The sequence below is a fragment of the Prionailurus bengalensis genome, chromosome C2 (genome assembly GCF_016509475.1).
Source record: "Prionailurus bengalensis isolate Pbe53 chromosome C2, Fcat_Pben_1.1_paternal_pri, whole genome shotgun sequence".
NCBI classification, from domain to species: Eukaryota; Metazoa; Chordata; class Mammalia; order Carnivora; family Felidae; genus Prionailurus; species Prionailurus bengalensis.
Window position 1 is genome coordinate 134,536,035 of NC_057350.1, and position 21,677 is coordinate 134,557,711.

General features: G+C 46.6%; 1 protein-coding gene across 5 annotated transcripts in view; it reads right to left on the reverse strand.

The window, feature by feature from the left end:
- RFTN1 (raftlin, lipid raft linker 1) overlaps positions 1-21,677 on the reverse strand; it is a 209,978-nt gene that overhangs the window by 40,848 nt on the left and 147,453 nt on the right. For all 5 annotated transcript variants that reach the window (XM_043595469.1, XM_043595470.1, XM_043595472.1 and 2 more), the window contains 2 exons: positions 16,635-16,838; positions 5,021-5,136 (listed from right to left, as the gene is read on the reverse strand). In XM_043595469.1, coding sequence (XP_043451404.1) covers positions 5,021-5,136; positions 16,635-16,838 — 320 coding nt within the window. The remainder of the gene's footprint in view (positions 1-5,020; positions 5,137-16,634; positions 16,839-21,677) is intronic.

The window sequence follows — 21,677 nt, forward strand, 5'->3', positions numbered from 1 at the left end:
GGGAAAACTAAGTAGAATGCTTTGAAGAGATTTGACAAAGTGCAGTTGCCTAAAAATAACAACTATGGCTGACTTAGAAGTGGTGGGGGCTGGAAAAGAGTAAGAAAAAAAATCATGAAATCAAGGATTCGGCAGTCAGATCCCTTTCCTAGACTTTCAAGACACTGCCCCAGGACACTGGTGATAGCAACACCTTGGGTGTGGTTTACACAAGAAAGGTGAAGTGAAATTCCAATCAGCAGACCTCAAACTCTAAAAGATGGGCAAATGGATGCATGTTTATATATTTTACATTAAAATAAAATGTGTGGGGGTATGAATATGATTTTCTTTGGTTCTTTTTAATTGGCTTTTCAATTAACTCTCTAACCACCATACCAACTGCATCAGCTAAAAGAGTTTTTACTGTTATCGCATGGTCAGTTCTGGCAGCAAATTTCACAAGGGGCGCTGATGAACCGGAAGGCTCATTCCAAGGAGAGGGGTGAAGACAGAGAAGGCTCTAAGGCCTCAAGGGCACCCGATGGTGTCCATAAGCAGTGATGGGCTCCCAGGCTGAAGGACATGCAACCTCAGAATGAAAAAAGAGGGTCCCTGTCTCTCTGTCTTTCCGTCTCTCATCCATATGACCTATTCATCTCTGTAGTTTCCCCCTTTCTTTCCAAGAAGGACCCTTTCTGCTCACACTCTAAATTGTAAACTCAAAGAAAGTAAACAAAATACCCATGACAGATGCTGTGCGGACGGGCTTTCATACTACTCAAAACTGCCACAGGTTTCCAACTGAGAAACACGCAATGCGTTTGGCTCCACACTTTTCCCTTGCCCAACCTCTGCTGTGCTTTCAGAGCAAGAGCAAGGCAACCGGGAGAGGATCTTTCTAGCCGATGACACCAGGGGGCCAATAAAAGAAAGTACTATTTCCCTACGATATGCCAAGAGCTACACTCACAACTTTCGAATATATCATTTTTTAAATTCTCAACTTGGAGAGGCTGACAGTGTTCCCACTCATACAGCTGAAAGATGGAAAAACAAAGAGGGGGTACACTCAGTCACTCGGCTGGGAATAAGACAGCCAGGATGCATTCCCAGACCAGACTCCAGAGTCTACCTTCTCTTTCCAACACGCTGCGGTGTTTGCAGAGCTGTGAAGAGTTAGGTAGGTTTTCTCATGAAAGCGTCCACGTGTGCACGTGCACATGGGGACAGGGAAGCCGGGAAGATGTGGCTCGACTGGAATGGCACGTGTGTACTGCGAGCTGAGGATACTAATGTGCGCAGGAGGCAGAAAAGGAACAGGGCAGTCCCAACTGTGAGCAAAGAGAACAAGCTGGTCGGCAGTGTTTTGTGGCCAGAGCCCAGGAGTTTATGGGCTGGCCTGGAAGGGGAGAGGTTGCCAGAAAGGCAGGGTCAACCACAAGCCAAGAGGGATCTGCCCAGGGCTTGAACAGGAAAGACCCTTCCCAGAGGCCAAAAGGGTGAAGAGAGGAAGCAGGTGGGTCTCAAGGGTGAAAGGTGAGGCTGCTGGACAAAGGCCCACACACCTGGAGGGGCCAGCAGAAGGGGGGCCGTCAGTGGGGGGAGGGGGGACTTCTGACACATCCTCTTCAAAGAGCTGAGCTGTGGGTTCTGCCCTGGACTGGACACTGCTGGGCCAGCTGGGTGGGATACAGTGTATCCATGTGGTTCTGCTAAGGCAGGGATTCCCAAAGTGGGCTTGAAAAGGAACCTCTGTGAGGAGGGCCTGGATACCTGTGTGTTTAAAAGCTCTTGAGGGATTCACGCTTCATTCTGAGAAGTGTATGTGTACCTAACGCTGAACCAAAAGGCCTGCAATCCAATTCAGGAAGCATTTACTGGAAGCCTTAGAGAACAAAGATGAACGTGCCCACGCCGAGAAACTCGCAGTAAGGAAGGAAAGTGGATAAAGAAATCATAGTGATCATAATAGGAGCTGACAGACTTATGCACAGAGAATTACGGAAACACAAAGGAAGAGTCTTTCACTCTGAAGGAGTCTGAAGGGCTTCCTGAAGGAGGCGACCTATGAGCTGACCTTAAGTCTGCCAATACAGCCGCAAAGAGGAAGAGAAACCCATATGCCCAGGGGTACAGTCTGTCCAGAAGAGATCTCCCCTCCTTTAGTCCTAAAGAGATGGCACTCAGAAGCTGACGCTGCTAAAATGGACGGGGGTCTGTTTCTACTGTGGGGAATTTGGGAATGCTCCAAAGGCACCAGAGAAAAGAGTGAGACTGAAGACTTGTGCGGGGGGAGAACTGGCTGAACACCTACATCAAAACCATTAATTCACTTGTCACTATCAGGAAAATTAAGAAAATGTGTTTCTGCCCAACTGGATGCCAGCCACACCTGCCTATCATAATGTCAACATGTGATGGAATAAAGGCCTATCTAGTGATGTGCTGGTAAATGCTTACAACTGGCTCTCTGAGCCGGGGTGGGGGTGGGAGGGTGGAATCCTAATTTCCAGGCTTTGCCAGTTTTCATGGTGAGGTACTTCCACAAACACAATTTCAAGCTACTAATGACTGAATCCGTCACTGAATACGGAGTTGGAAAGAGAGGCACAGAACCGGCTTCGCAAGCTGGTGCACACCACTGGGCCCACTGTGGGTCTTAAAACCCTATGCCATTTCCCAGGATCTCTGGAGAAAAGCCACAGCATTCCTGAAGTGTGTGCGTGTGTGCGTGTGTGCGTGCGCGTGTGCATGTGCGTGTGTCCGTGAGGGAGAGAAGGGGACGAGGGACAATGACGACATGACCCAACACTAATAACACCAAATAGATTAATGCACAAAAATAGGAGGTCGAGAGAAAAAAGTTCGAACATCTGAGAAAGAAATAAAATTAACAAATCAACCTAATGGAAACCAATCTGCACAGCCAGGAAAGCTTTCTGAATAAATGTTCATCTTTCCTGATCTAGCCTCTTAACCCATAAAATTGACCTCTTCTAATTAAAAAGACAATCGTGTCCTTATTTTAGTTTGTAACCTTAACTTCCTCCCACAAACATTTTAGATAGGATGCATTCACTCCAGTTGCTCATCAAGGTCACAGTTAATTTCAAAGGCTGAAGAAAGACAAGCCACTGGGGTACTTTTCCTATCACAACTTTCATCAACCAACACACAACCACAGACATCTGGTGAGAGCGGCATCTATCCTGTTCTTTTAGACACTGGCTCTTAAAACCGTGAATCAGGATCTCCCTTGTGAAAAAGGATTGCTGAGGCCCATCCCCAGAGTTTCTAATTCAGTCCATCCGGGGTGGGGTCCAACAATCTGCATTTATAGCAACTTCCCAGGTGACGCCAATGCTGCTGGTCCTAGGAGCACACTTTGAGACTTTGGATCAAAACCATCAAACCACCTTTCTTGAGGAAACCGCGGTGCCCTCCCTTAACAGCCATTTTAATGTGCTGATGGCAAGAGATGTTGCACACGTCCCGTGACCCGTCAATCACTTCCACACATGCACTTGTTTTTGGTGCAGCCACATGTGGCTTGCTGTGAAGGCTAAGTGTGACAGAGCAAACAGAGTTACTGAGTGTTAAAGCCTGTGGGCTGTTTTAATAGGGTCCTTAAGATCCTCAATTGGCACCCTTGTTATTTCATCTTTCATCTGACCACATGAGGTGGGCTGGATGAACAGCATGGCCCCATCTTAAATTCAGGATGTCTAGGGACCCGAGGCGGTGTGTGTGTGTGTGTGTGTGTGTGTGTGTGTGTGTGTGTGTGTGAAAGGAACATGAGACCAAGGTCAGGCAGGGGGAGCTGGCAGAGCCTGATGGCAAACCAGGTCATGACCCGATTCCTTACTTTCCTTTAGGGCTCCTGGCCCCTCATCTAACTGAGCCCTGGATGCTGTGTTTTTGGAATTCCAATTTCTGATTGATTAGTACAGTTTTCCATTGCACTCTGTCCCCTTCCTGGCAAGCAGTTACTGCACATCACTGCCCAGATGCAGGCATGCCCGCTCAGAACTGCTGCCGGCGTAGAGGACAGGGGACAGACCGCTGGGGTGCCCACCGCCCTCCAGCAACTAGGTGAGGGCGTTGCCTGCCATCAGGCTGCAGGGGGCACAGCCAGAGGGCACAAAGACGTGGCAAGCACCCACTGTCTGGTGGGTCCCGGCAGCCCATGCCCCTCACAAAGAGCTGAACCCACACCTGTCTTACTCTGGCACAGAGAGCCCGGTTTGGCAAGGGCCCTCCGAGCGATGCTAACCCTGTGTTTTTCCAGGGCCTCCTCAAGAAATCCTTTCAGAAATCAGTCCCGCATGTTTAAACAGCTTGCCCGTTTACACCCAAGATGCTGGATGGACAAGAGATGAGTCTGAGAAGCCCACCCTTCTACAGTGCCCTCAAAGTACACACCGGCGAATCTCCGAAAGAAATCAGGTCTTCGAATGTCCCAGTGGGACGTGGCTGAAGGAATTACTCTGCCCACAGCAGTTTGGTGGCTTCAAGGGTCAACATCTCTCAAGGACATCCTTCAGCATTTATTGCGTAACCTTGGGCCAGGGACCTAACCTCAGTTTCCTCATCTGTGAAATAGGGGCAGTCATGTACTTGCCTCATGGGCTTTTTGTCAAAGACTGAGTGCGTATGCACCAATTTCTTCCAAGGATACTTGGCAGAGGGAGGCATAAGGTCTAACACCAACAACCATGTTGCTCTCATTCCGGTGGACACAGGCTGTATGTTGGCCTCACGTATGTCACTTGGAGTTTCCAGTGATATGCAAATGAATGAAAGAAGAACCTCTTTCCACCCAATGGTCCAGCACGCACACTATTTTTCCTACAGAAAGGGAAAGTGGGGCCCATGCCCCAACTGGAGGGCACAGAAGCATTTGAAAGGGGCCTTGTAGGTCTACCCAGGTCAAACTGCCTTTCAGAGGAAAGCCACAGCAGACACGGTCAGACCCAGCAAGCGGATAAAACAATCATTGTCCAAACAAAGGAAGCACCACTGCCAATCTCACACTTACTTCCAGGACTGTCCATTGTTCGACAACAATAGCATCATAGCCCTGCATGGTTTTGCTATCTTCTGTGGAAACAGCTTCAAAGATGAATACTCCATCTGTCAGGCTGTGTAAGGAATCTGTGGAAAAAGAAAAGAGGCGGGGGGAGTTCTGTAAACCGTCTGTGGCAGAAGCCTTACAAGCAGCAAAAATTTTCACTGCATTCATTAATAATCCCAATCAGAACATCTTTTCAGCATGTTAATTAAAGAAGGCACACACAGCCATAGAGTCTAGCCCCATCAGAATGAATGAGACTAATTTACCTCGCAGTTCTGAATAATATCCTTGATTTTATGAGCCCAAATTTCATTGTTAGCAATCACCATTTGATTTCACGCGTTTACCTTCTTTTTCACGCTCCAACGTCAGGATGCACTGGGGAGAACTTATTCAGGGTAAAACACAGTCATTTAGAGACAGTTTTTAGAAGAAAACTATATTTAGGTGGAAGGTTTTTTTTAAAGGGGGGCTAGATATAACACAGCAGATCTGAGTTTGTCGGATGCACTCTAGATGCGCTGATTCTTAGAAGTTCTCATGATGTGGACAGCTGTACAGATGACGCTTTAGCTCTTGTCAAGAGGCAGAATTTGAGGGAAAGGGGAATTTTCCCAAATGATTTACCACTGAAAATGTTTCCTTGGGCATTGCTCTGGTCAGTGTGCCAGGTTCTGAGTTCTATATGATTCAATAAACGTTACGTTAAACATAAAACAGGATTCAAGAAGGATTCATTGTCTTAGGCAGTGAGAGTATAAAGAAAATTACAACAGAGTCCCCGCCACAGCAGAAGACATTAAGGGAGGTGTTTTCTGCCGCTCCTCCTTTTTTTAATATGGCTTTTAAATGCCCTAAATTCATTTAGAGAAGAGATTGTGGGAAAGAGGACTAGACAGAGAAGCAGGTGGTTTGGATCCATGCTCTATCATGGAAAGTGACGTGACCCCTTTCAGGGACTTGGTCTCTCATCTGTGACATGGGAACGTGTACACAGAATCACTCCTGGTCCCTGGATTCTAATCTACAAATCAATCACACCATTAGGTACTGAATTGTGTCCTCCCCCCATCCAAATTCATACGTGAAGCATTAACTTCCAAAGTGACAGTATTTGGAGGTAGGGCCTTTAGGGAATTAACTAAGGTTAAATGAGGTCATAACGGTGCGTCCTAATCTGGTAAGACTGATGTCCTTACCAGGAAAACACCAGAGGGACCCCCCTCCCCTCTCCCTGCACAGAGGCAATGCCAGATGAAGAAGAGAGAAGGTGGCTGTCTGCAGGTTAGGAAAAGAGGCCTCAAGCAGAAACTGAATTTGCCAGCACCTTAACCACGGACGACATCTAGCCTCCTCAACTCTGAGAAAATAAATGTCTATTATTTAAGCTATCCAGCCTGTGGTATTTTGTTATGGCAATTCACATTAAAACTATCTTTAGTGATATACTATTTTTATTTTAGAAGGATAATTCACATAATAATATGATTTTTTTTTAACAGAAAGGGAGATAAATTCAGAAAGTCCTTTGTATTACATTGGAGTTCAGGAACTGTCAGCATTTCCCAGAAGCCACAAAGAAAAAGACGGACAGATGTAAACACTTAACAAATATTTAGCTTCTGTCTTCCACTAGACCTCATAAAGACAATTGAAAGGCCATTAAATGAGAAAATTGTTTGCAACAACAAAAATAAATAAATAAATGGCTAAGCTTAACATTTTTTATACGTGTATAAAAAGCTTATGGTGGTTAAGGGAATTTTAACTGTACAATCTTTTAGGAGAGCAATTTCACAAGGTCTAAAGAAAGAGCCTGAAACAAAAAAGCCCATCTTCTTTGACCCAGAAATTCTACCTCGTTCAGCCTATTCTAAGGAAATAACCACTAAAGCCATCAAATATTTATCTCCCAGCATGACTTATAAATTCCTTAAAAACATAAACAATCTAAATGCTCAACAATTCAAATATTCAACCATAGAAAAGTAGTCGAATAAGTTAGGAGACTTCCATATAATTAAATACTATGTGGCTACAAAAAAATTATGGGAATGTAATGATTCAGAAACATTCCTTAGAGACAATGTTATAAAGAAGAAAAAAAAAAACAGGATACAAGCCTGCGGTATGAGCTGTATGTGAATTTTTTTTATGTTAAGAAGGGTTAGACAAACTTTAAGGAAATACATAAAATCTAGCAGCACTTATGATTGGTGGGATTAGGTATAATTTGAATTTCTTCTTATCCTTTTCTACAAGATTAATGCAAGAGTTAACACAAGCATCATACAAACAGACAACACAGATGAAAATGAATTTTCTTTTTCTCTCCTCTACATGGCTCTTGAAGGCAGAGCTAGAATCAAAAAGTTTTAGGAACTATGGGGAGAAAATGTGAGTACAATATAAACAGAAAGTACCTTCCTTAGAGTAGTCTAAAAAATGGAAGGTAAAACCTCAGAAGAGTGAGTACTGTGTTCCTGGAAGCATTTAAGCTTATACTGAAAACACTTCTAGCTGCTCACTCATTCATTCCAGTGCCTACCTAGCATCTATTTTGTGCCAGGTACTCCTGTGGTCATCGGAGATCTTTCAGGCAGCAAGACGTATGAAGTCTCTGCCCCATGGAGCTTACCTTGTAGTGTGGGGAGGGAGACAGTGACATAATGTTAGAGGTGATAAATGCTATAAAAATATCAAGTGGGCTAAGGGGAGAGAGTGCAGGTGGAGGCAGTGGTTGGGTATTTTTCAAAACGGGTCTCCTCATTTTGAGTAGAGATATGTACTTAACCATGCAAGGAAGGCTTTTGGATCTTCAGGGTTTGAGAGTTAGGTAGAGGATACAGCTGGAGTAGGGATGCACAGTGAATGAGGGGTAGCCAAGGACCACAAGAGCAGTGGAATCAGGAGAGAAGAAAGTCAAGACTAAGATGATGGGTGGGGAGACCAGCCAACTAGGCGCTTATCCATGTGACTTGTTTGGCCAATGGGATATTAGCAGGTATGATGCAACAAGGGCTTGGCAAGCCCTTGTGGTTAAACTTAACCTCTTCTATCTCTGCCACCACTTTGAGAGGACATGCCCCAGCTGCCCAAGAGCAGCTCAGCTTAGATCAGCTGACCCACACACCTGAGAGTGAGCCCAGCTGAGACCAGCAGAACTGCCTCATGGAGTTGCTCCAGCCAACCCACCAATGTGTGAGAATAGTACTGTTTTTAGCCAATGACTCTGGGGGGGCTTGTTACACAGCAGTACTGTGGCAATAGCTGACTAATACAACATCCAACCTAAACCTAAGAAATATGAGACTGGTGTACTTTGGTTGGCTTGGGGATATTCTTGATTATTCCAGAATGATAGAGAGGCGTGACCAGCTCAATGACTCACAGCCGTGAGACCAATTCCTGGAGCACAGCATTCTTGTCCAATATGACGAGATAATACTCCATTTTAAGTGAGATCAATCTAAGTTCATCAACACCATGCTCCAGTTTCTTATTAGTTTCCTAAACTGAGAGTGTGTTATCAAACAGCCTTAGCAAAAGTACTAAGGTTGCCTCTGTCATCTGCTCTGCTAAAAAGTTTTCCCCAAGTATTTATTCGCTGCCCTCCTAAGAAACGTTTTACAGAGATAACCAGCAAAGAACAGGGCTTCTCTTTAAACCACATTGTAGGTATTTGGGGCCTCAGGACAAGATGAACCATAGTAAAGCTCACTTTTAAAGTTCTGAAGAACAAAGATCCAGCTGGAGCTCCTGCCACAGTAGGAATACCCTATAGAACCACTTTGAGTAAAGCTTTCCCAAGTCCTGACCTGGGGATGCTTGAGACCAGAATACATTCAATGATTCCCTCAGGATTAGACCAATACAGCACAAATCCCCACAAGACTCCTACCAAAATATGTTATCTCCAATCTCCAAAGTCTTTACGTACAAATCTCAATGGAAAATCTCCAAGACCTTAAATTGTGCCTATCTTTGCTTTAAGTAATAGAGTACCCAATTTGGCATAAATATTACGATGGCATTTAGCCTGCCAACAGTACCGTGCAGTGGAGCTGAGGTCCAGAAGAGGGAATGAGACACCATAGTCCATCCAGACCATCCCAGCCACTGCCTGGCTTTCTCTGCTTCCTCCCTGGTCACAGGCCTGGGAGGAGGGCTGTGTGGTCAGTGGGGAGATGTATGGCCAGACTTGGGGTGTGAAATAGGAATAAACCAGGTCCTTATTTACCAGCTGCCTCAGCCACCGTCTGCCTTCTAGCCCCTCAGCCCACTGCTCTGCTATTCTGAATCCGGAGTGCTGATTCACCTACTAACTACAAAGCAAGTTCGGAATGGCTGTCAAAATTTGATCATCTGTAACAGCAAAAAAGCCAATGAACCACGGAGAGCAGACAGCTGGGCTTTTAAAGAACCCCTTGTTTTGACGGCCTCGTCCACTCCGCGTCTTCTCATTACCTTCCTGGCTCAGCCTTGCTGTGATGCACACCGAGCTGGGTATAAATAGGTCTTTCTTACAGTGAAGGCTCCCAATGTAAAAGGTTAAATCACCCTACATCTATGGAAAACACTCCATTATCACTGCATTTTTTATTAAAGTAAAGATGCTTCCCTACTGTGCACAGAGAGCTATTTGCCCCAGTACTGTATAAATATTTGATGCCAGTCTTTTGGCAAAAGGCCACCTTAACATTCCAAGCTTATGATTTTATAAAAAGGAGGTGTGAAAAGGGGATTCGCCCCATTATTCCAAGAGGTAAATTCTGGGAGGGCAACTGTTCTTTCCCTGCAGCCTCTGAGACCTAGCAAACTAAGCTTCAGGCTTATCCTCGGTGCTGTTCCCCAAAGTCCAGCTGGAAATGTGCACACCATGACGAGTGGTCAACGTATGTGGTCTAATTACAGGAGATGAAAAAAGAAAAAGTCACCGTTCTCCTTTTAACAAGCTAGATTGGACTAAACCATCCCCACTGAGGTAGCTGGCCTAACAGATTTCCTTGAGTCTCTGAGAGCCCCTTCTCCCCATCAGAGGCTACATGGTGCTCACAGCACCCCGTATGTGCCAGGAATGGCACGTCCCAAATGTATAACCATAACTGCACATGTGACTGCTGTCACGATGACCTATGACCCCACCATAAATGTAATCGCCGTTTAACCAATCCTGGCTAATGGTGCCATGTTGCTCCCCGATCATACCGTGCCTAATTGACTGATATTATCAGAAGAGTGAGCAGGTCTACTGCCTTCTCCTTCCTGAGCATTCACAGCTGCTGTTGGCCTGCCTTCACTCCTGCATTCTAACTTTGAAGTGGTGAGTGACCTAGAGGAGGTACAACCCATCTTCAGTTGCAGCAAGGTGAACCCGCAAGTTCGGAGCCATTTAACCAACCAGACGGGGAAGAAACGTTCTGATTGGGTGTTTGCTGGATGTGAGGCACATGCCCAGGCACAGTTCATAGTTTCTCCCTGAATCCCTCCCCCACATCTGCAAGGCTAATCATTCCTTCTTAGTAGGTGAGAAAATGGAGGTCTCAGAAGTTAAATCACGTGTCCATGTTCAAAGGGAATGCAAGGGGCAAAAGAGATCAAAAGTATGATTTGTTCGATTCCAAAGCCTGTGCCCTTTCAGTAACTAACAGGTATTTACTGAGCTAGCACTCTGTGTGCTGGGTGCTGGGGCTCCAGCTAGTGGTGGCGATGAACATCTCAGATTCCCAGCCTGACCACTACACCATCCTCCATGTCTGGTGTTTTGGGTGCCATCCCAGGGATGTCACAGTGAGACTGGCCTTAGGGCTTCAGTTTGGGGCCAAATCTATGCAGACGCCATGCTTTCTTAGATGGGACAAAAAACACACTTGGAAGCGGAGTAGTTGTATCTATCGACCTAAAGGAGAGTATATAGCAATGAGAAGAAATGATCTGCAACTACATGTAAAACTGTGGATGGATCTCACAAATACAACGAGTGAAAGAAGCCCAACACAAGAAGGGCGTTCATTCACATACTCCATTCATATGAAGTTTACAACTAATCTATGGTGTTTCAAGTTGGGACTGTGGTCATCCCCTGGGAACCAGGGACTATGAGGGGCATGAGGGGGGCTTTGATGGGGCTGGTACATTCTGTTTCTTGATCTGGTGCTGGTTACAGAGACGTGCTCACCTTGTGAAAATCTTCTGGGCTATATCCTCATAACGTGCATAGTTTTCTCGATATGTGCTATACTCCAATAAAAAAGTCATTTGAAGATGTGCTATGAATATAAGGGAAAATGCATCTATGGCATAAGGGAACTCTACCCCCACATTAGTAAGTGGCTCCTCTGAAACAGAGGCCATATCTGTAATCAGTAGGCCAAACATTCCCAGGCAGTGGCTGCTGGAAGCACCTGGGATTGCCTCATCTCTCTTCCTTTCCATTCCGCCTACACCTAGCTCTTCAATTCCCCGGGTTCCTGTGATACACGCCCATATACCGGCTTTTCCCCTCATTGCTATCGGCACTACCGAGCGTCGTCCAGAAACCTGCATTAGTCACCTTCTGTATACAGCACACGGTGTACAAACACTGGGGTGCTAAGAAGTACAGATGCAGAACCTGCCCGAGGGTTTGTAGTCTCTACGTGAATGTAGTATGTGTATTCTACTTGAAACAGGTACACTTTGAACTTGTGTATTTTGCAAATATAAAGTAATTTAGGTTATGCTGGGCATCAAAAATGATGATATAAATACTGAATGTTATTTGGATTTACATGTGGCTGGGGTATCAGGGACAGTCTCAATGAAGACAATCTATCAAAAGGATAGGAATGGAGGAACATGTAGGTATAATGTGTCTCCTGATGAGATGCAACTTTAAAACCCAACAGCATCTAGAATGTACTGTGGTCGCAGTGCTTAATTTATCAAGGCCTTAGAACTAAATTCCAGTGTACAGGATACAGAGGCTAGAGAAATTAGGTAAATGACATCACAAGGCACCGACCACAGACAAATAATGCAGGACATTCAGCAGTGTACGAGGCTGGGTTTATTTCAAAGAGCAAGGCTTATAAAAAAGGACTCTTTTAGGTAAAACTTGAGAAGTGAGGATATGGTCACCATATGCAGTGCATAATGCTGGACTGGATTCTGGTTCAGACCATCAGACCACTTGCTGCCAAGGACATTTTTTTTTTTAAATTTTTTTTTCAACGTTTTTTATTTATTTTTGGGACAGAGAGAGACAGAGCATGAACGGGGGAGGGGCAGAGACAGAGGGAGACACAGAATCGGAAACAGGCTCCAGGCTCCGAGCCATCAGCCTAGAGCCTGACGCGGGGCTCGAACTCACGGACCGCGAGATCGTGACCTGGCTGAAGTCGGACGCTTAACCGACTGTGCCACCCAGGCGCCCCCCAAGGACATTTTTGAAACAAATGAAAACATGTTTCATTTTTTTTTAAATTTCTTTTGAGAGAGAGAGAGAGAGCGCGCAGGGGAGGGGCAGAGAGAGAAGGAGACAGAGGATCCCAAGGAGGCTCCATGCTGTCAGTGCAGAGCCCAATGTGGGGCTCGAGCTCACAAACCATGAGCCAAAATCAAGAGTCAGACACTTAACCGAATGAGCCACCCAGGCACCCCCAACTGAAAACATTTGAATGTGGGATGGATAAAGACGATACTGCCAGGGGTGTAAGGACTGTGGGGCTAGGAGAGGGTGAGGGGAGGGCCAGGGGAGCAGGAGAAGGAGAGCCAGCACAGGGCCAAGGGAGGGAAAAGGGAGGTGGGAACAAGGATAGGGCAGGGGCGGAAAAAACGACAAGGCCAGCCAGGGGACACAGGGAAGACCAGGGCAGGCAAGGAGAGTTGATGGTGGCAGCCGTAGCATCGATGGCCAGTGATAGCAGCAGGTACTCTGCAGGCCTGAAGGCCCTTGGTGAGAAATCAGGCTCCTGCGTGGGTCTTTAGAGGGTGGGCACCCAGCTCCACCTTGCCCTTACCTTGGACTCCTGTACCTACCCAACTCCTCACCAATGGCAGAAAGATTCCCCTCCCGGCCTCTCCCATCTGCTGGCAACACAGACTCTAGCTTTTGCCTCATCGGGTAGCGTTTCTGTGTGCCTGTCTGCCCTGCTGTCTGACCCACCCCTGGATGCAGCTACACAGGTGGCTGGCAGTCCAGGCCCTGCTACTTTCTAAGGGTGACTCTGAAGCTCCCCTTCCTTCTCAAGGGTCACCCAAGGCCTCACTGGGAGCCTGACCCTCTTGCCAACACAGCCACCTCTTTTACCCCCTCCTCACATCCATTTTCCCTAGCCTGACCCTTCTTTCTTCTTACTGCTTTCTTGCCACTTACTAGCTGGCAACCTTGGCAATGACTTAACCACTCTGTGCCTCGGTTTCCACAGCCGTATCACAGGGATAACGATGGTATCTACTTTACTGAGTTGTGGGGATTAGATGAGTTGCTGTGTTTGAACTGCTCAGACCAGCACCAACCCATAGTAACTGCTAGGAGACCATCAGCATCATTATGCTTCTCTTTTATCTGTGCCTCTGCTTGCCAGGGCCCAAGGGCACAGCCACCCCAGCTGAAGACACCTGGTCCTTCTAAGGCTTAATAAAAGTTCCAGAGGAGGAGCTCTGGAGACTCAGTAGAAGCCCAAACTTGAGGACCGTTAAAGTCCTTCCATGTCCCCGAGGGGTAAAGGCTTGAAAACAGGAGCTGGAGTCTTAACTGAACGATTCAAGCTAAAACATCACCCTGTTTATGGGACAAAGTTCTCACGAGTTTTATGACTCTGTGGAAAATATTTCAGAGTATAAATATCCATTTAAGAATCAGGACTGGTGTTTTTCCAGGTGGCAAACAGCTTAAAGATGTGCTTCTAGCTCTGCCAGGTTTACTTGTAAGGACACTAATTATCTTATTAGAAACAGGTTCCTTTTTATAATTATGATTAGCTTGCCTTTTTTTTTTTTTTTTAATTCTGGGAAAAGAGCATATGTATATTTCATCCCTGCCCAACGGAAACCTTGGGCTTTTCCAGAGCAGAAACACCCTGGCCACTGAGCATTACTCCCAAGTCACATTCCCCCCACATCGAACCAGACAGGGCGAAATTGCGTTTGAAGTTTGAGTGGGTTTAAATAAATTTTGTTCTGAGAATTTTGCAGCCATCTCCGAGACTGAGACGTGCAGCTGTGGCCGAGCCGTAGACATGTCATAGGCTTGGGGCTCGGCTTCCACAGTTGCACTTGCCAGGGGAAATTTCATGTTCTGTCTTCAAGGCAGGAAGGCAGGATTTACTGCAGCTAAAGCCAAGGGAGGATATAACAGCATTTCCAACACTCAAGTCAAATCTGAAGAAAAAACTGTATGAATTCTCTGTGCTTTTGGACTCAAGGTCAGAGAATGGGGTAGGAAGAAGGAATAGGAAATTATCTTGATTGCCAAAGCCATAATGGCCCAAAAGTTCACATGGCATTGTGAACTTTCAAGGTGTCCTCTCTTGGGGCTCAGCTTGCCCCAGACATGCTGGGCAGTAGGACCAGAGAAAACTTCCCTTTTGATACCCTAATTCTCTAAAGTGGGGCTGCCTGTGTAGCTGTTACCTTCAGTGCTTTCCTGAACATTTTTAAGACGTTAGTATACCTGGGGCACCTGGGTGGCTCAGTCGGGTAATCGTCTGACTGTTGATTTCAGCTCAGCTCATGATCTCACAGTTCGTGAGTTCGAGCCCCAACAGGCTGTCTGCTGTCAGCATAGAGCCTGCTTTGGATCCTCTGTCCCCCTCTCTCTCTGCCCCTCCCCTACTTGCTCTCTCTCTCTCTCTCAAAAATAAATAAACATGAAAAAAAAAGATGTTAGTGTAACTAACTATAGGTTTCCCAGGGTTAAGGATGTATGGCCACAGAGACCCTAAGACAAGATAAAAAGAGTGGCTGCCACAACCCAAGATGGGTGATGGGGTGTCCTTACAGGAAGCAGGAAGCGAAGGGCTCCTCTCTGGACTCCTCTAATACCAATGAATCAATCAGGGCTGTAAATATCTGCCCCAAGTAGATGCAACTCGTGTTTTATGGTGAATCTCAAAACAGACCGTGATGTTCTCTGGCTTCCGGGACCTCTGCAAGTATGCAGGGCCTCCTCAGGGAGAGGGAGGTTTCCAACCTTGCCGCCAGAGAACTAAATGGACTCTTCATTGGTTGTATTCATGAAATGTATACTCTAGAACTGCATAATACACTACTAGCCCCTAAGCATATATAGTGATTTAAATTTAAATTAATAAAAATCAAATAAATTTTTAAATTCAGGTCCTCAGTCATCCTAGCCACATTTCAAGCGGTCAATAGCCAGGTGTGAGTCGTGGCTACCGTACTGGACAGCACGGATAGAGAAAATTCCCATCATCACAGAAAGTTCTGCTGGATGGTGCCACGTGACACGTATTCTTAATGAGCCAACCACCTTTCTTAGGTCATTCGTCCATTCTACGAATGGTTGCGACCCCTTATACTATCCAATGTCTGCTGCTACTGTATTAACACATTAGCATTAGATATTGATATTTAGACAGGAACAAGGGACACACATCCAAATTAAGACCCGGCTGTTCTGTACAAAGTTCTATGACTTCCAGATGATTTAAAGTTATGTACATTCAGAACTAATACTGATGTCTCTAGTTCTAAAGATGTTTGCTGGCATTTCAAGGATCGAATCCAAACTCCGTTCCTGACTCTGCTAATTCTTGGAGAGAGAACTGCTCAACAGCCAAGACGGCGGTGTCAAAGCCCCCTGCCAGGTTTTGCTGGGATCAACAAATTTGGTGTTGTGTTGCACTTAGAAATCCTGCTGACTGGCAGCCTTCAGGATCTTTACGTGCTGGCATGTTAGCCCCACTCCCCAAACCGCCTCCCGGCTTTGACACACCCTAGTCACTCAACCTGCCGTCGTGTTAACCCCAAACCCTTTCTCTGCTTGACGTGTTTCTCCATCGTGGGCAGAATTTCTGCCTTAGGAGGGCAGCCATCAGTAGGGCTGTACACCATGCTATCTCCCTCAGAGACAACACCTTACTGGGGAGGGGGTACCGGGGACTGTGAGACCCAGAAACAGTGTGTATCTCTACAGAGCTTACAGAAACTAGGCAGTTCAATTCATTTCTCAGTGGTTAATTCCAAGGTGCTGCTACTGCTACTTCAAACGGTAATAGTGTCTACAAACAATTTGCACTTTTGGAGCGGCAGGATCCCAGGGGGTAATTAGCGAACGGGGAATAATCTTTTTAAAAGTCTTTACAAGCAACATAGATTGAGGCCACCATCAAAAACAGAACCCCTTTGTTTTCTCTGTCGTGCTAGAAGATACCTGGCCGACTGACTCCTAGAGAGGTTTAGGGAGCACAGGTGGTGGTTTCTGTGGAAAATTCCTCAAGGTGTTAATTAGAAATCAAACGCAGCATGTTCATCAGCTGCGGGGCTTTCTGAATGGGGCAGGCTCTAAAGATGGTCTAAGATGAAAAGAGAAGCAGAGTTCATGAGGGCTGCCCAAGGTTTGTAACTTCCATACCATTGACCATGCCAAGGTAGAAGACTGCATTCACCAGCATGCCTCCTTTCCGGAAGTGGTCACTCATGTGCTCCAACCAGTTGGCATCCAAACCGCTCACCGTCTGGCCATTCTTGGAGACCCGGAGAGGAATAGTGACCGGATAGTATTGTCGGCACTTCTGATGGCTCTTCGGCTTGTTGAAAAGGGCGAGGATCTCCATTTCTGTTGGGATTTGTAAAGAAGGTGGGAGAGAAGCGGTCAAAGAGTGATAAAAACCTGCCTCATCGAGTGTAGTAAATCTCTTAGGAGCCTGAAGAAATGATATCAAAGGTAAACTTTCTGTTAGGTTGCACTATTGCCAAATAATAAAACCTGATTTCAGGTACTAAGTTAGGGAGCCTTGAAAGTGACATGGACGTCAAAGGTAGAGCTTCCAATGGCGGGCGGGTGGCACATGGGTTTTGAATCTGGCGTGTAATGAATAGCTGTTATCTGGGATCAATGTGTATAGTCAGGTGTTTGTAAGGACATGGTAGACATTTCTAGAAATCCATACAAAGGTGTTTTGGAAGAAAAAAGTAGACGTATTTGGGTAAGAGCTATTCTTTTTTATAAAAAAAAAAGGTGAATATACAGAGGCACATAAAAATAAAAATACTACTCTAATTCCAGGAACCTTGTATACCCTTGAACTCACTATTTATAAACAGCAGGGGTGTTTCCTGGGGCCGAACCCATAATACTTAATCAAGTACATCGAAAATACACCACTGATATGTAAAAATAAATATGCTCCCGTAAATGAGGGTTCCTGCCTGGAGTGGTAGGTAGGTGGCACTGGGAGTGGGGCTCTGAGCTTTCCCTTTCCTTCATTTATAGCTCAGTTCTTCAAAAATCAATACTCACTAGCACCCAGAAGCTGACCCGCGCCAGCTGTACGTGCTGCTGGGCCATGAGTGAACAGTATCAGCCTCGAGGAGCAAATACCTGGAATTTCAATCTAAGTCTTGAAGGTCTTTTTCTGTGTTACTCATTTAGTCAAGCAATCAGAGTTTACCCAGCTTAAAAAGCTTTGCTAACACAGGCTAGTCAGGAATAGGCTTTGGTTTCCAAAAATATCTATTGGAATAATAAGAAAATCCCCACCCTTCTTTCAGAGAAATATTTTAAAGGTCATAAACAATGGTTGACATTAGCAACAAGGACAAAGTATGCTCATGCTCCCCTCAGGAGAGACCTGGCCTAGACCCACGTTCTGGGACCCTGTATCCCCTACTTAAGTACTTCACAATTTTGCAGTGTCCAAACACTTGCTGAATTATTCTTCTTTTAAACAGAATTGCTTTCCTTTATTTAAATAAATGAATTTAAAAAGGAAACTTTGTTTCATGACCATAAGGGAAACAACTACCACTTGCTATAAACAGAAGGGAATGATGAGGCACATTAACACCAAATATGTCCATCCACACAACATCTAAAATTATCCCACACAGGTACTGTATTCCGGGCAAAGGAAGTCTTTTACAGCTCCATCTGAGCAAACATCAGCAGCGATCTCTGGGGAGCAGTGCCAGGCCATGACACTTTGTCATCAGCAAGAGTTAAGCTACCAGGGGGGCCATTTCTATCCATCGGATAGAACCAAATAGAAAGAAAGAAAGAAAGAAAGAAAGAAAGAAAGAAAGAAAGAAAGAAAGAAAGAAAGAAAGAGAAAGGTGCCCATCTTCAAAGATGGCCACCTGGATTTTAAACAACCAAATCTGGCCTATTTATTATTTCCACCCCAATTTACCTTTCTCAGTCCATTTGCCTGACTCCAGCCAGTAAATGCTTTCCCACAAGAAATTAGGGCTTGGTGTACAGAGGTGGTAATCAGACTATTTCATGACTTTGAAATACACACTTGAGGAATGGAGTCATGCAAAGAAAGGTCTGCCATGGAGGGAAATCAAGCATTGGACTGGAGCTGGCGGGGACAGGATGTGAACTACACGATCAGGCATTTTCCAGTCCAAGGTGCTAGGTGTCCAAATAAAAGCCACACCTACTGAGGACAAGAGGATAAGCAATGCTTTAGTGAATCCCTGACTTCACCTGGATTTCTCCCAAAGCAGACCCTGTAAGTTTTTGAGTGCCAGCAGTTTATTTGGGAAGTGATCCCTGGAAATCCCTCCCAGAGAGGGAGGAGGGGTAGGAAATAGGGAAGAGAGGAAAGCCAGGGAAGGGTGCATTACTGAGCAGGTTACTGCCACAGCCATTGGGGCTCACTTAACTGCACAGAACATCCCTCCGATTGCCTTGCCACGGGGCAAGGAAGCCTGGGCATTTATCTTCAGGGATTGAGGCTACTCCTGAGGTATGAATTCCCTGGGGCAGTGGCCTGCCGGGGCCTGTTCCCATTCCAGACAACGCCTTCAGGCAGAGGCTAAGAAAGCTGTCCTCAGGTGACCCAAGGTGGACCAGAGCACCAGTCACCATAATCTGCTATAGTCAAGCACGAATATATATAGATCAAAAAGAAAAAGAAACCACAACCTCTATATGGAAGAGGTGAGTAGAGAATTTGACAGTGGCCCAAGTCCAAAAATACATGACAACACTTGATCAACCAGAAGAATTCCCCACTTGCATGGTAAGACAGAAACACAACTTTCCCAAATGCGTAAAGAAACAGAAAAAGGGGAAGGCCAAAAGGGGAAGGGAGGGTGCTGGGTGTGAGGTGAAGGAAAGACAGACTGCCCGACGGACGAGGTAGACAGTGCAGTGCTGACAGAGCCCCAGCTCTCACATCAGGATCCTCCCCAGGGAGGAGGGCCAAAGCCAGAGACAGAAATAAATTTTTCAGGAAGGAAACGCTGCTGGAATCAAGAGCCTCCAAAAGATTAGTAGTGGTGAAATATTGGGAGAAACCTGATTTCAGATGTGTAACCCTTTAGTTAACTCCCCTGTCCTGCTGTATCCTTGGCCATGGTCCTCTTTCTCATTACTTACATGGAAACCGGCCAAGAGAAACTGTCCCCAAATGATGCCTTTTGATGTTTTAATATTCTGATTCTCCAACACACATCATCACATGAGCAAGCACCGAGAGTTCCAAAAAGAAGTCCCAAGTTTGTTTAAATTTTCTCAGCTGCTCTGTGACTCTGCCATGACCCCAGCTGGAAGATTTTTCCAGACATGGGACAGAAAGTCCCAAAGGAGGGGGGAAGGCATTGTTTCTGAGAATGTTCTGAGAACAGCCGAAGAATTGGACTGGCAGAGCACCCAAGGAGAATCAAGACTGTCTTGCTTGTATTTTTTAATCTTCTGGTCTTTCTCTTTCTCCCTGACACGGGGGGCTTTGCCTTGTGCCATTTGGATCCCCTCTGTCCAGAAAAGTCCCTGTAATATGATAGGGGATGCAGGTATGTTGCTGGATTGACCTAAGCCAGAAAGTGCAGTAAGCTAGGGGAGGAGAAGGGGGCGCTGGGCTTACTGGGTGCTGCCAGCCTGATAGCCAGACCCACGAAGGCCTTGCTAAGCTCCTCAGGAGCAGGGAAGAAGGAAATTGATGCCCAGTTCTGAGGCCCAGGCCAGGCAGTTGGGATTCAGGCACAGGATGGAAGTCTGTGGTCTGTCTGCAGAGAGACAGGCTCCAGAGAGCCTGTGACTGGCAGGTAGCAGGCAGGCTGGTTGGGTCCTGATGTTCCAAGAGACCTCCGGCCTGGAGGGAAGGGAGCGTGCAGCATCTGGCGTAAAGCATGACTCCCAGGGCTAGACTGGGAGGAGGAGGAGGCTGGTGAGTTGGCTGGAGAAGAAACATGTGGGAGTCAGACTTGACCCGGTTGCTGCACTGAGTCGGGGCTAAGTTCTGCTGAGGTGACAGGCAGCGGGGCTAAGATGGAAGGTTTGCACTGGGAAGCAGGGCTGTGGGCTCTGTGATGGGATGAGAAGCCAGAAGGGCCTCAGTCCCGTTTGGATTCTTGAATCTGAGAGAAACTGCTTCAGACTTCTGTCAGGCTCGGGTACTAGCAGCAGGACACCTCTGGGCCCGGGTGGGGCTTGTTTGTGGAGGCAAAGTGGGGAAACCAGGCACATACAGCGCCCCACGGGAATCCCCTGGTCGGGACAGCAGCAGCTACGGGCACTTTCACCTCCACCATCTGATGTGACTCTCCCAACCCCCACACGAAGGGCTGCCTCAGTTCTAAGCCCAGAAGCCTTAAGTGGATCCCCCAAACATCACAAGCTGGAAAGTGGCAAAGCCAAGAGTCTTTCAAACCCCCAGCCCTGGGCTGTTTCCAAATCTAACAAGAGGCTAATTTCATCAGTACACAGAAAGCAGGAGCTGTGGACCACGGGTGGGAGCTCAATAGCTGTTTGTTAATGGACTGAGGGAAAGGCCAAAAGATGGCGGCAGGTGGCAGATTTGGGAGGAGGAGAGCCACAGGGTAGCGCCATTCTGGGGGCGCGGGAAGGCGGGGCCACACATCAGAAAGGCCAGACTCAGGAGGACACCTCCTCTCTCTCCCCACACAAGGAGCTGGCTGCCAAGGAGGACTACTGAATAAAACCCCCTCGGCCAAGAAGTACAGTTGAGGTCACTAGCTTGGGTTTCTGACTGGCATTTCTGAACATTTTAAGTGACGAGGCACAGGATAGGAAGGGCAGCGCTTGGAAGATGTTTCAGTATTATTCAGTGGCAGAACAATTTGAATTTGTGTGAACCTTCCTGGCAACAGAGACGCCCAGGGAAGGACAGAAAGGAATGTTGGAAGCCAGGAGACAAGGGACAGGTGGATGTCTGGGTATACCTTCCTAACCTTTCCCAGCACCGGCCTTCCCCACCTGGCCTGTCCATGCTCCCCATCTGCAGAAATGCATCACGAGGGGCCATTCGGAGCAGAGCTACTGGGATGCTCTGTGTTCACCATAAGGCAGGGGCAGGAGCGGGAAGGGCAGCGTCCAGGAGTGAGGCATGGGGCTGTCCCTGCACCAGCTCAGGCCGTCTCTGCATAGCAACGACACCAAACCATCAGGGAAATTCTCCCCGACCAGGAAATAAAAGTCAATGATCAG